Below are 14906 nucleotides of genomic sequence, written 5' to 3'. Positions count from 1 at the left end.
TAAAATAAATCAATAAAGAAATTAGAATTAATTAAACATATCATATGTTATATATGTAAGATACATTGCAAGTTTTTAGTAGCTGATATAAAAAGAATTTTTACTTTTTCCTATTGCAAAATTATCAATAAAAAACAACAAGGTGTTTCACATAGAGTAATATGTATGTGAAAACTTGGTAACTCTAATATATCTTTGTATGGCAATACCGCCGAAATGTTTAGTGTGAGACGGCGTTGTTAATTTTGATCGGCGCAGGTTTTTGCGTACTTCTCTTTAGAAAAAACCCCTTTGGTTTAATTAATTAAAAATAAGAATATAAACAATATACAATATAAATTAATTATGATAAATTTAGATAAGTATAAAAAAACAACAACAAAATGCATATTAGCGAAATCAAACGCATTCAATAGAAAGCAAATCGAAAATTGATGCATGATTCGAATGCGAAGTGGAAGAAGTGTATACAAAAAGCAATAAATGAACGAAAGAAATACTCCCACCAAAAAAAAAAAAAGAATATAAAAAATTACTACTATAATTAATAACACACTAGCCGGTTGCACAGTCGGTCAGTGCTTCAATTGAAAAAGAGGAATATAATTTCATAATATTCATCGAGAAGTTACTAAAAATGTCGCAGTAAATTATTGGATTTTTCTTTAGTCATTATACCTCCCCGCCCAGGACATAAATAGCTTAAACGAATTATAGAGGTAATTATAGATGTACATCCCACACGTTTCTTTTATAGATAAATATTTTTGATCTTACATTTCTGTTATTACTTTAACAACCTGTATTTCCATTTACTGATTTTAGATTACCAAAGAGTGGTTTTTATTTCATCAAAGTGTTATTTTATACTTTTTTTATTTATGGTGGTAATGTTTGCCATCGAATCACAATAGCAGTGGAGGATTACACTTAACATTTCTTATAAACTAAACGAACTCGTTATCTAAGATATTTTGAAAGAATTGATTTTAATAATCAATCAGACAAACACTCAGTCAATTTACCGATTAAGTAATTTATTTTGAAAAAGAAAAAAGCACCTTAAAAACAAACATTCTTATGGCTAACACCGCAACTTCTTCAAAATTTAGGTAAGTTTTTACTTATTAATACTTATTTGGATAAGCCACTAGTTTTAAACTTTACGTGAGGGTGCGTCACACAACACACATTGTAACAAAAACCTTATACACGGAAATCACCCACCTAATATTGTCGTCTGCTACGACAACAGCAAATAAAAGTGAATTTTAATTTGTATTCTATTTAAGTTTTTGATTCTCATTCGATAATTTTTATAGTTTATTGTGGTCATTACATTACAGAACAAATTGTGAAATTGTTTTCTTATAGGTACAGAGTTTAGATAGCATTAGTATTAGATACCCAATACACCAAATATCAAATTTGTTTTACTAATTTTAAGCCAAATGCACAATATCCTCTAGGTGTTTCCATTTTGATATCTTTATGATGTCGTTTTGTTTATTGGGTAATAAATCAATTTTATTTAAACATAGACTTACTATTGCTTAACTATTTATTTACACTTTAGATAAATAAATACAATAAATAAAATATAAAAAGACTTTATACTCTAAAGTTACTGTTAATGGAAATTTATTTAATGTACATATGAATGTATGTATGTGTATTTATATATTTAACACACATACTTTAGAAATTTAAATTATTTTTTAACAATGATAGGCCAATAAACTCCCCCAACCGATATAATTAAAAATAGGGTTTCTGTTGTTTCGAAAATAAATTGAATTGAATTAAAAATTATACACATTTTGAAATAATACTAATTTTAAAATTAAATTTTATTACAGACTTGATTTAGACTCAATATCTAAATCACAATTTTTAAACTTTTAGTATGTTTTTTATCTTTAATTTGTTTAATTAAAAACAATTTGACTTTCATTACTCATAAATATATTACTAAAGTAATCAATATATAACTTTGATCAGTGAACACAACATACATATTTATATATTGTCTCAATTCAATAGTATATTTCATACCAAACCACAATTATTAATAATCATAAGTAATAACTTTATTTTTAAAAATGTATATTGTAAAATATGTAATCCCATTAAGAACCTCTTAGTTATATTTTATAATTGAGCAAGTAAAACAAGAAAATGCAGTGTTTTGCAGTTTTACGTGATCTTATGAAGGATAAGTCATTAACTTTCGATGAACATCAATTAGAAGCAATGATATCCGAAAATCTACAGTTCGTAGTATTGTAGATCATTATAATAAATCAATAAATAATAAAAAATAAAATATAAAACAAATCTTATAATTTAGATACATACACAAAAAATATAAAAATTACTACATAATAAATAAAATTTTTTGTTTTAGTGATGTGGACGAATATGGATTTAAACGTCCTGAAAATTTTGATTACAAATCATATGAACTGTTCATGTCCTCATATTTGAAAACGCTAGCAAATAGGCGTATAAAATGGGAAGCTCTTATGCAGCAGAACACTGATCTCACGAATATAAATCCTAAACTAAAACGATACATACGAAAGGGGATTCCAGGTAAATACATTTTCTTTTCTTTTGCCACTGTAAACTTTATGTATTGTTTTTATGTTTAAACTCTAGGTCCCTACCGTCCTGATGTTTGGATGAAAATATCTGGTGCTTATACACTGCAGCAACGCTCACCCGATCTCTATCGAAGTTTATTAAATACGACATATGAAAAAGAAATAAGCGATTCCATATCAATAGATCTACCTCGCACTTTCCCCGACAATATATTTTTCGAAACGAAAAAAGAGCGTTTGTACAACATATTGATAGCGTATGCTCACCACAATCGAGAAGTTGGCTACTGTCAAGGTCTAAATTATATAGCTGGTCTATTGCTCATAGTTACCGATGACGAAGAAAAGTCGTTTTGGCTGTTAAAGCACATGGTGGAAAATATTGTGCCTCAATATCACACCAAAAATATGGCTAATTTATTGCGAGATATGGCCGTTTTTAAAGAGATGGTTATACGACGTGTTCCAACTGTAAACAAGCATATTGAAAAATTAGGTACGTTCTTGGAAATTTTAAAGATTTTATGATTTGTGTTAATGTATACTTCTTTTCAGGACTGCCTTATGCTGTCATTGCCAGTAAATGGTTTATTTGTATTTTTGCCGAAGTTCTTCCTGCTGAAACCGTTTTACGCATATGGGATTGTGTTTTTTCCGAGGGCTATAAGGTAAGCTTTTCCATTTTTATGTTATATTATTGAAAGATAAATATCTCGTTACAACAGATTGTTTTTCGAGTTGCATTGACCATGTTTATAACGCACAAAGCCGCCATCTTAGCAGCTGATGATATCGGCGCCTTGGCCAATTTCTTCCGAGAGACATTAATACATGACGAAATTGTAACAGACTGTCATACTTTTATGCAGACTATGTTCAATTTACGCTTGAAGCGTAGTGAATTGGAAAGTCTACGTAAAATATGTGTTGGTCGCAATAACACTTAAACTGCAACATGATTTTATTGTTGGGCAATAATCTAATCTTTAATATTTATTAATCAACAAAAACAAATAGTAACTATGCATATATTTTACTTAATTGTGTATGTATTATGTATACATGTATGTAAGTATCTATGAATGTAGATCTATTATTAGTTAACATCGAAAGCAAAACTTGTTTTTAAAATTTCCTTATTTTGGAATTGATATTTACAACTTGTGTATCGGTTGCAAACAAACTAAAAAAAATCAATTAAAATTAAGTAAATCTATGGTTATTTATGTTTTCCTCGTTAGTCTATTAACAAAAATAGAAGTGTGTGCTTTTTAGAATTAAATAATTGAGTTTAGAAACTTGCTATGGAACAAAAACTTTTTAAAAATAAATCCAATGTTTTTTATTATATTTTTATTATTTTCTTTTAAAACACCGCGAACAACTCATATTTTTAAATGTGTGTGCATATTTGTTTTATGTTTTTTAATATGAAAAAATTTTGAATAATTAACTTACCCCAATTGGATACCATTATAAGCTTCTAAGCGTTTAACATCTTTCAAAATTAAATCCTATTTAAAATTTATTATTTTTCATTATAATGGTGCGTAATCTTTTATGAACTTACAATTAAATATAAAAATAAATATGAAATAAACTATAAACTATATATTTAATATTAGCCAATTTGAAACAAAAATGCATTCATACATACATATTTGTTTATGTAGTTGTGTTCTTAAAATGCTATAACTGCCTTAGATGATGAAGAGTTATAAAAGAAAATAGCAGCCAAATTAATATTTTAATGAACAATAATTGTTATACTACACATACATAGAGATATAGTATTTATGGCCAAATTGAAGAATTGTATTCGTTAATTGTTGTGTTTCAATTAGTATTTTGTTTAATTTATTTATTTGCCAATAAGTTGTGAGAGAAGAAATATTAACAAAAAAAGGCTTAGATACTGTAAATGACTTTTAAAGTACAATATTAGTAATTAGTATAATAAAATAAATATTTATTAAGTTTTATGTTTTTATGATTGTTTTTAAGATTTTCCTAAGTGAAAACCCTAATAAATATATTGCTTCTTCTGTGTATCTTTCTGTTTTAGCTGTAATTGAAATACAAACATACTTACTTTATTAATCAAAGTGTATATTTATGTATTAGTATTTGTGTTTTTTGTTTAAAAAAGACATAACGAAACAATTTGTTGCTTCAATAAAACCAAAAATTTATATTATTTATCAAAACTGTTATACTTTAATTCATTGTAAACCGTAATTATACATACACATACATATTTAAGTAGTATTATAAGTAAAAGCAAAACAAAAACAAATAAAAAACATAAAACTTATAAATGCCAACCAAAACTAATATAGTTTGCGTCTTTAATATCGTAACTAACTAAATAGCACATCTTAGAGATCAATTAAATTTCTATTACATGAAATTAAATTCAAATAATGCTAAATAAATGAATTGGAAGACAATGTGAATCAAGAGAACACAATTTAACGAAGAAAAATTTGATGTTGAGATTGGACTAAGTATTTAAGGAGCTCCACAATGGGTTCCACACATTGGCTCAGATGATAGTGCTAATGAAGTCAACAAAGTTCTTCTGCCTGGATGAACGCCAAGATTTTCCCAATTAATCCATGATAAACGTGCTGTTAAATCTGAAATAAAAAATATTACTTGTGAATTAAAAGTTATGTAAATATAAAGAATACCACAATTGCATTTATTACACTTAAAAATATACATGATTCTTAATTTCTTATATGATAGTAAAAATGCTATAGGCGGAAGGATTCTATACTTAACAAAAGTTTTCGCTTGTGCGGAAAGCATAAGCTACTTTTTATAACATCCACCTTCGGGAGAAGTGTATACATTAGTTTGCCATTCAGTTTGTAATTTTTTATATACATATGGGCAATTTCATGTCAAGTGACCCAACTCAAAAAAAAAAAAAAAAAAAAAAAATTGAAAACAATAAAGAAATAGCTATCTGAACACCCCTTTGGACAATTTTTGTTAGGACCAATAGGAAAAGAGTTGCAGTCATTTGAATAAAACCCTGTATGACCAAAATATCTCACTTTGACCCCCCTCTAAGTCCGGCAGTAATTGACCAATAGAGCTGAAAATTTGTGTTTTGCCTACTATCGAATAGTACTAACCTTTGTGCTAATTTCATCCAAATCGGAAGACATCGATTTTAAAAGTTGGTTCACTTGACACGAAATTGCCCATAAATATTCTGAATTCTTATAAGTAGATAGCAATGTCGATGTAACAATGTCTGTCTATATATCTGTAAGTATCTTCGGGATCCGAATCTTCAATAATTCTACAAGACATGGTTTCGAAAAGTCACCAAAATTGGTTCATAAGTAATCTCCGTTATTATGAGACAATTTCCCCGAAAAGTACATGAAAAAAATTCACTAAAATAAAAACTTATAAAAACGTAGCACGATCGAAATGCAAATCGCACAGTATTGAACCGAAATGGAATTGCTTCTTCTTTTGCTTACGATTCAATATTTTATTGGAATACCTTTTTTGTCGATAGTTGTGTAATTGAATGCGGAAATTAAATCGAAATTTGAAGGGTCTATAAGATTTGGAATAGCTGAATTTAGCCCTGTTACTTGTTTGTATGTTAAATTGTTTGCTTTAGATTTGCCGGGTTTTAAGTAATTTTATTCGTTAAAACGTTTTATTTTTGTTGACCCTTTAAATATACAATTTTTTATTACAAAATTTCCACTTACCACTTGTATTCCAATTAGCTCTGTCCGCTTTTATTTCTCCACGTAAACATTTTTCAACATACGTTAAAGGATCGTAATCGGATTGCAATACCTCTCTCAACAATGAAATGTAAGCAATTGCCAGACGTAAAGTATCGATTTTACTTAAACGTTTCTCATAGGGAAATGTTGGAACATGTACCCTTAATTCATCGAATGCTGAATTTATACTACTGCAAATTTTAAAATAAAAATAAGAAAACAACAATGTTAATACACACATTAAAGCCTTTAGTTTCAAATAAATATTTGTTGTTTTATGTACTAATGTAATTGGAAATAATAAAATAATAATGAAATCATAGTTTGTACCCAGTTGGTGCCGACCTCTGGATCCGTTTCCGCTCACGTACGTTTGCCTGTTGTCTTTGTATTTTATATGGGACAGAATTGTACGAACTGCTACCAGCATTTGGACTACCACATATTAATGATGAATTGTTGTTATTGTTGTTGTTTAGTCCAATATTTGTTGAAGAATCTAACATATTTTCTGAAAAGAAAATTTAAATAAATGTATTAAATTTTATTTATATACAGATCTAAGAATTAGAACTAAATGAAGCTATTCTGTATAGTTCAAAATGTTGTTATCGAAAACCGCTATTTATCCCCCGATTAAAATTTTATTTGTTAGTTTGCTTTAAAGAAGAAGCTCTCAAAATTGATCTATATGTGTATGCTATGTAGATTTTTTCTTATAACTTTCGAACGTATCGGCGGATTTTGATAGTATTTATATAAGATATCGTAAAATCTAACAATGTAAGAACATTAAAAACGTCCTAGGAACACAGTTAAATTTTTTTCAAATTTTATCTTAGTTTTTCGCAACAATTGTTTCTATTTCCAAAACAATTCATATATTAAACAAATTCAGATTGACTAATTCTGTGGAAATTAATTCTTACCATTTCCTTGTTGCATATATTGTTGTTGAATTTGTCTGAAATTGGAGCTCATCCGTAAATTACCACTTCCACTTCCGACGGCAGTACCACCCGCATACACACATGATGGTAAATCATTTATCATGTCATCATCAAAGTTATGAAAAGACAAATGGCTGCAATTAGATGAAATTAAAAAAGAAAAATTATAAGATTTACAGTTTTTATTTTTTATAAATTGTAAAGTTAAAACACATTTCTTTGGTCACTTTTTTGTTTTTTAGTAGTGTTACTGACTGACTGATTTATCATCGCACAGCCCAAACGGCTGAACCTAGAATCATGAAATGTGTTTTTGGTTATGTAGATCCACTAAGGAGGGATTTTTGGAAATTTGTACATTTACGGGTAAAAAGGGAAAAAAAAGGGTAAAACAGGTTTTCTTAATTATCTTACACAATATTAGTAATACAAGAAAGATTTTAAAAGCACCTGTATCTACTCTTAAAATGAGCAGATGGGTGTCTGATACTTTCTTGAAATTCGTATTTTTAAGGGGTAAAAATGTGTAACAAAGGTGATTTTGGTACATTTTTTGGACCTTTATAACTTTTGAACTAATTAACATAATAAAATTTTTATTAATATTTTGGATACATCTCCCAAAATTATGAGACACCTGTTTCGTACTTTTTTAAAATTCAGTTCTTTTTGGGTGTTAAAGGGAGAAAACTGTATTTATGGTACTTTTTTTTTAGCACATTAAGAAAACTTTTTCGGTTTATTGAATTATTCCTATTAAATTACGGACTAACTCTGTAATATTTATTGTAATAAAATTTTTGCTATTTCACTGGGGAAAAAAGTACCAAAAAGGAAAAAAACGGGAAATTTAATTTTATTCAAACTCATTGAGCCAATTTTTATAAAATTTGAAAAAGTAGTTTATTTACTCACACAAAATAAGCTGTTGGTATATAATTTTGGAATTCGAGTACTAAGGCCTAAATAGGACCGAATTCGAGTAAATTGTTTGGTACTTTTTGAAAGCACTATTTTTCTGGAACGAATGAATGCAGATTTGAATCGTTTGAGTTTTATTTGCGATATATATTTAAATTAGATTTAAATAAGGAACATTTTGTAAACTTAATTCTCGAAAAGGTATATTTCTAAGCGAAAAGGGGAAAAATTGTATTCTTTATAAGAACTTTCCGCTTAGGTAAAATTTATTCCACTTTTGGTACTTTTTCTTTCTTCAAATGATACTCTTTGTATGTTCTTTAATATGAATTCAAAACACATGATTATTAAACATACACGGTCCTCATTGAATAAGATTCTTTAAATGAGAACTTTTTAGTACTTTTTATCTCATAAATGGTACTTTTTTAATTTTCTAAAATATTCAACCTAGAAACATTAATTTTAACATACATGGTCTTGACTAAATAATATTCTGTAAGTGGGAACTATTTGATACTTTTCTATTCTTCAAATGGTACCTTTTAGATTCTTTATAATGGTTAACCGAAACACACGGTCCTAATTAAATGAGAATTTATTGAGAGAGATTTTTGTACTTTTTCGTTTTTCCGATGGTACTTTTTGATATTTTTACGATATTGAAAATAAAATGTAAAATGTAGGGACCTTACTGAATGAGAATCTACTGAAAGGGACTTTTGGTACTTTTTCATTCATTAAAATTATATTTTTTGAATTGTATATAATATTGAACACAGAAACATACAATTTTTGATTAAATGATAATCTATTAGAGGTATTTTATAGTACTTTTTTTCAAATAGTACTTTCGAAATTTTCTATAATGTGGAAACTAAATGAATGAAACTAAAAATACAAGCTTCTTACTGAATGCGAATTTAATCACGTGATATTGAACGTATAAAACTGAAACATTAAAATAATGTTTAATTAATTTTAATTTTCTATAAAAGTAAACAAAATTTTGTATGCATTTAATTTAAGTTAGGTTAGCGAAGCACCCAGGGTATGCTAGTATTTTATATGTTTTTAATTGTTTATTACTTTATTATTTTATTTAACACTTTTTTATTTTTATTATTATATATTTTTAAAATAAAATATTCATATTGTTTTGCTTAACGCTATATATATTTATTTTTTTTTTATAAAGTTCATTGTTATAAAGTTAAATTATTATCATTATTTTTTTGTATTCTTTTAGTCAAAATGCATATAATCAATAAAAATATATTGGCGTAATCTAAAGTATATTTTCAATATTTTCAAATTTAGCAAATTTAAAATTTAACGATTTAATTTCTTCTCCAAAATACAAGTATTTTAGAATTACAAACCTAATTGGAGGAGATGATGACGAATCGGGCAATTGATTACGCGACATATTTAATTTTAATTATTTGAAAAAATATTTCACAATTTTTTTTTTTTAAGAAATCTAAATATTTCTATTAAATTATCAACCGCACTCTAATAGGATTTATTAAGAAATAACAGCATCTCTTGGGAATACTCTGGCTTTTATACAATTACATAAATTTTACATTCCAACAAGAATGAAAACACTTAACATTCATACTCCAATAAGGATTTTCATCCCTTGTACAGCAACAAATACTTATACGTTATTTTCATTCGCTGTTGATAAACGAAAGGGGCGGTCCTTGTTCTTAAACATATTTGTAGCTAACTTAACCCTCTAATTCATATTAATAATGTTAATAATGACATTGTCATAAGCTATTTTATTAGGTTAGGTTAGGTTGATAGGAGGATGTATACTACATCAAATCCGAAGAAATACACCTAGGCCACTATCGGGCCTGTTGTGAGCTCCTTATCATGAAAAAAAAAATCACTGAATGAATTATTTTTCAGTGTTCAGAAACTCAGTTTCTTGAACGTAATTCCTAAGAATCTTCCAATCAGTGTTAGTCAGGAATGTTATTTCCGGAATAACATCACTTCCAAGATACTTGGATCTAACTTCGACGAATGCCTGGCAGTGGCAAAGAAAGTGCTCCAGAGTTTCACTGTCCTCTCCACATGCTCTACAATCGTCTGAATCCGCACGTCCAATTTTGCATAGATGTGCTCGTAATCCTGTGTGTCCACTCAGAATACGTACCATCATACTAACTTCAGACTTGCTCATTTTGAGGAGATTTTTCGTCTTGCTCTCATCAGGGTCACCCCATAGGATCTTCGTGGTTCTACCCACTGTTTCATTATTCCAAGAGGCCTTATGGGATTCTCTCACCCATATTTTTAGTTCAGCTTTTGTTGTGTCGAATGGTTTTGCGTTTGTCAGGTTAACTGCCTCGAGCTCCCTTCCCTTTAAAGCTATTACATTCGCCCTTTCGGTGCCGATTACTCCCGAGTGGCCTGGTACCATAGCTATTTTATTAGTCTATTTAATAAAAATTAAAAAAAAAATAGTTTTATAGTCATTACTTCAAGAACTCGTTATGATTCCAAAGTAATTCTAAAGAGTTCTCTAGGACAAAGAATGTCTCGTGTCGGCGAATAGGTGTCCAAAGTTAGTTAGTTTGAAAGGAGGATGTATATATATATATATCAAATCCACAGAAATACACCTGGGCCTCTATCGGACCTGTTTTGTTCTCCTTAACCTGTGCCGGCCCTTCCGGTTTACCAGTCTAGAACACTAACCATTTACCTACCGGAGGCCAGGTTAGTGTTGTGATTCCATAGTAATTCTAAAGAGTTCTTTAGGAAAAAGGTCTTGTAAAGGAGTATAAGTGTTCAAAATTGTAAAGAATTAAGAATGTACAGTATTTACAAATATCGTAAAAAATAATGAAAACGTCATAATATTGTCCATTATTAATAATCGGAAATATGAGAAGGTCGTAGTCGATAAAGTTCAAATTCCAATCACAATTGCCCGAAAACTTTCCCAACTTAAACTGGATCTTTACTTAGTAAGCTCAGAGAAATTAAAAAATGCGAACATGAAATGAGGTGCTAAAGTCCATACCATATGGTGCATAAGGAAAGCTTACTAGCTCGAAGAAGAAGAGAAAAAAATAATTCTCCAGATTGTGAAACAGTCATTCTAACTTGAAAATTCATTCCTCATTTCATTTCAATTCGAATCGATTTTTTTTTTCGTTCGACAACTTTGATATTCTGCATTTCGATTCGAAGCTCCTACACTAAAATAACAACTTACAAAACATAGTTACGATCGTAATGCTAAAATCTGCTTAAAGACTAGGTTAGAATTAAAAATTTTGCGACTAAAGTTTTGTTTGAACAAAGTATACTAAAGGATTGATCTACGCTGAATCCGAATTTGGGATTCTAGGTATTTTCGCGCCAAGACAACTTTATTTATAACATCTGACATATCATCGTTCATCTACCAGATACCTTCACCTAAAGCGCGAAAACTCACTCCAGATGTGATGAAGAAATTCTGAAAATCAATCGTTTTAGTGTTGCTCCACTATATACTAATGGGCAATATTATATTAGTATATACGGTATGCGAATATTTTTAATTAAATAATAACTAAGTACTTCGAATAATTTATACAATTTCTAACATTACAATCCGTGATTACATTTCAATCTACAAGATATTTCCATTTTAAATTCATCATAAAAAGTTTTTATTTTTATTTCTCACACACCTTTAATGTAAACAAAATTGCGCCTAGAAAAATAGCTCGGAGATTAAAACACCTCATACACAATAAACTGAAGGCAAAACAAGATTCCATTATTTACCAAGGAATAAGTACATTTTTAACCCGATGTTTGTACGAGTGCTGACAATCGTTCAAAGTATTTATTTGTTTGTTTGTTGGTTTTATTGTTATTGAAATGCGATAATTTAATTGTGGCCTAGTAAATCCGGAACAACATCATTCAGTTGAAAGAAAGGGGAGGCGGAGTAGAATTTACAAAAGCAGCCTGAGAAGAATTCTATGATGACTATAAACTATTTGGGAATAATCGCCAAATACATGTTAAACATTGTTTTTGTAACTGGATTGTACTTGAATATGTCGTATTAGCAATTATCACAGAATCACTCTCTCTGTGTCTGTCTCTTTCGTTCTCAGTTATGGAGATACATACCCAGGAAAAACTTACATTGAAAAGTAATGAGTTAAATAGCTAATAAAACCTCTTTTCAGTACTTCTTCATTAGCATTTTAAGTCATTATTTTAACACGGTGATGTCATTGGAGGCAAGTACTTCTACGCACGCTTACAAATAGGGACTTAAAGAAGTACTTGCAATTTCCCTTACAAAACAGTTGTTGAGTAAGTTGTTTTGTTTTTTAATAATAAAAAGAGCCAGCTAGAATACGAACCAGGGGCTTCGGTTTGTTAGTCAAATGTTCTACGCACTGCACCACTGCTTAGCTATTTTATTGTGCGTCAAATAATGGTTTTCACAAACAAAACTAATTTTGTTTTATTTTTTGAAAACACAATTCTTAAAACGCAATTAAATAAAATGTGCAAATAAAATGACAAAGCCGAAAATAAAGTACTTCTATATCAGATTATAAGAAAGCCATTACTAGAGTACTTCTATGTAATGCAGACGGTAAGTAGTAGTCATTGAAAAGTAAGTGGTTATGGAAGTACAACCCATTACCGAGTTTTTGCTGGGTATATTTTAGGGTTGTTTTTTTTTTCAACCGTTTATCATTGAGATACATCTACATCAAATGTAAGATTACTGTCATCATGTTTTTTCTATTTCTAGTTCTCTTTTATTCTCGAATTGTTGTTTGAGCTGGTGAACGAACGCGCACCTTCGGCTAGTTGTTGTACATGGCAAATGACTGGTAATGAAAAGGTTTGTTTCCGTAACATATTGTTTGACTACAGTGGTTTTTCTCGCCTCGGGAAATTTGTTTGTGTTTCTGTGTGTTTATAATCTTGGGAACGTGTGCCGGGCACGCGTTCCTTGTAGTGCACACTCATTTGAACTTGTTTGATCGCCCTTAAATAAATGTGTGTGTGTTTCTGATGAGCATATGATGAAAGTCAAATTCTGTAGCAAAGTGGGAGGGGAAGTGGGCGAAACGAGCGATGCTTATCCTAACACACTCGTTGACGTGGCTAATTTCTGTTGTTTTGACGATCATAAAATAAAAATAATTTAATTTTAACAATTGCCATTGCAAAGGGTGCTGAGATTTCAATACGTTTGTTTGATTTTTGCTATAAACCGCCATGAAATTAGATTGTTTAGAGAATGTACTCATATAGTATGTTCTTGTGAGGATTTGCTCTGCGTTTGTGTGTGGTATGGTGGTTAATAAACATTAATGTTAAGTAGAGTAGTGAATTTAGTTCAACATTAAATGAAGTGTAAAATGGTTGTAACGGTAATTTAAATTAATTGTCGCAACACTTGGAGATGTAACAAACATAGTGTGGGAAATATTTGTGTAAATATTTTTGTGTTTTTTTTTATAAACAAATTATAGCAATTACTTACAATCCTTTTATATAAAAATTAGAAACGTTTTAAATCTTAAAAATTATAGCTTTAAAAGTTATTCGTAGTGATTGTACTATTACATCTTTTTACCTTTTATTTAGTTACAATACCTAGTAAGTACTAAATATTATTTTCCAAATTGTTTTTAAAATATTTAGCAGATTTGTTGGCAGTGTTTTTAGCTCCGCCTTATTTGATTCACTATGTGACCAACTCCTTTTTCATTTAGTTGAATTGTTTTGTTTGTGTTGTTGGAGTTCTTCTAACTTTTAGTTGGCCACGTTTAAGTTTCTTTTACCCCATACTGATTTCTATATTACAATTCCAAAATTATTTTCAAGGTCTAAATGGTAAGGAGTGCTTAACTGGATGCTAAAACTGGCGGCCATATTTGAAATCTGTCAAAAGCAGCAAGCGCACACACACACAGCAATGACTTGGTGTATAAAATAAAATATTTGGTATAAAGAATAAAATAAAAATAATGTTAATGTTCCCAAATAAAATTAAAACCCTCGATTAAGTAAACCAAAGAATTACTTAAACGATTAATGTGATTAAAAACACATGATTTTATGTTTTTCATAAAAATTCCCTATTTTTCTTAATTCGAGTCTTTTATGAATCTACAGCCAAGTTTTTATGCCTTTCATATAAAAATATGTAGATTTTTTCTAAAAATTTTAAGTGATTTTAGGTTTTTGTGAAAATTTAAGTGATCGCAGATTTTAATTATTTTGATTATTGTCACTTCGTTTCTAACACATCGAAATATTGGCAGTAGGGCCACAAAAGTATATGCATATATTCAGGGTTCTTATTTGATTTTAAGAAAACCAAAGGGAAAACTAGAAGGCTAAAATTGTTCACAAATATTCTTTATCGATTGAAAATAAGGTTAGTCCACGTACTAATTTCCCCCCTAAATACATTTTAAACAATCATAATGTTGCCATATATTGATCACACAGCGATTGTGATAAAATTTTGTACAAGTAGTTTTACATACCTACACAGAAATTATACTCCCAGAAAGATTATGGATGGATTATATATGGATTCATATATGAAACATATATTTTCATATATGTTCATATTCGAAAATTGGCGGAATTGGGCATAATCT

At 29.1% G+C, this 14906-nt stretch overlaps 2 protein-coding genes across 5 annotated transcripts in view; one reads left to right on the top strand and one right to left on the bottom strand.

The window, feature by feature from the left end:
* The first annotated feature begins 230 nt into the window (after window positions 1-230).
* On the top strand, window positions 231-4807 carry LOC119604808 (growth hormone-regulated TBC protein 1-A). 2 transcript variants are annotated; one of them, XM_037957676.1, is made up of 6 exons: window positions 231-719; window positions 826-1112; window positions 2408-2595; window positions 2662-3102; window positions 3162-3274; window positions 3332-4807. In XM_037957676.1, exons 2-6 carry the CDS (start codon window positions 1081-1083, stop codon window positions 3551-3553), a joined length of 996 nt encoding a protein of 331 aa, XP_037813604.1. In that variant the 5' UTR covers window positions 231-719; window positions 826-1080; the 3' UTR covers window positions 3554-4807. The 2 variants fall into 2 exon arrangements, with proteins under 2 accessions (XP_037813604.1, XP_037813600.1); XM_037957672.1 differs by lacking the exons at window positions 231-719; window positions 826-1112 and adding an exon at window positions 2155-2273.
* Window positions 4808-4964: 157 nt separating this feature from the next.
* LOC119604822 (achaete-scute homolog 1) overlaps window positions 4965-14906 on the bottom strand; it is a 44612-nt gene continuing 34670 nt past the window's right edge. The window contains exons 1-5 of one of the 3 annotated variants that reach the window (XM_037957690.1): window positions 9624-9762; window positions 7300-7454; window positions 6701-6881; window positions 6350-6561; window positions 4965-5245 (exon numbers count right to left, since the gene is read on the bottom strand). In XM_037957690.1, coding sequence (XP_037813618.1) covers window positions 5118-5245; window positions 6350-6561; window positions 6701-6881; window positions 7300-7454; window positions 9624-9670 — 723 coding nt within the window. In that variant the 5' untranslated portion in view covers window positions 9671-9762 and the 3' untranslated portion in view covers window positions 4965-5117. Of the gene's footprint in view, window positions 5246-6349; window positions 6562-6700; window positions 6882-7299; window positions 7455-9623; window positions 9763-14906 lie in introns of those variants that run through there. The other 2 variants (XM_037957698.1, XM_037957705.1) reach the window with 2 other exon arrangements.

The sequence above is a fragment of the Lucilia sericata genome, unplaced genomic scaffold, assembly GCF_015586225.1.
Source record: "Lucilia sericata isolate MDLA Ls3-8-SP2 unplaced genomic scaffold, ASM1558622v1 Contig000014F_arrow, whole genome shotgun sequence".
NCBI classification, from domain to species: Eukaryota; Metazoa; Arthropoda; class Insecta; order Diptera; family Calliphoridae; genus Lucilia; species Lucilia sericata.
The sequence above is the reverse complement of the archived record's forward strand: the minus strand, read 5'-3'. Positions and strand labels throughout refer to the sequence as shown.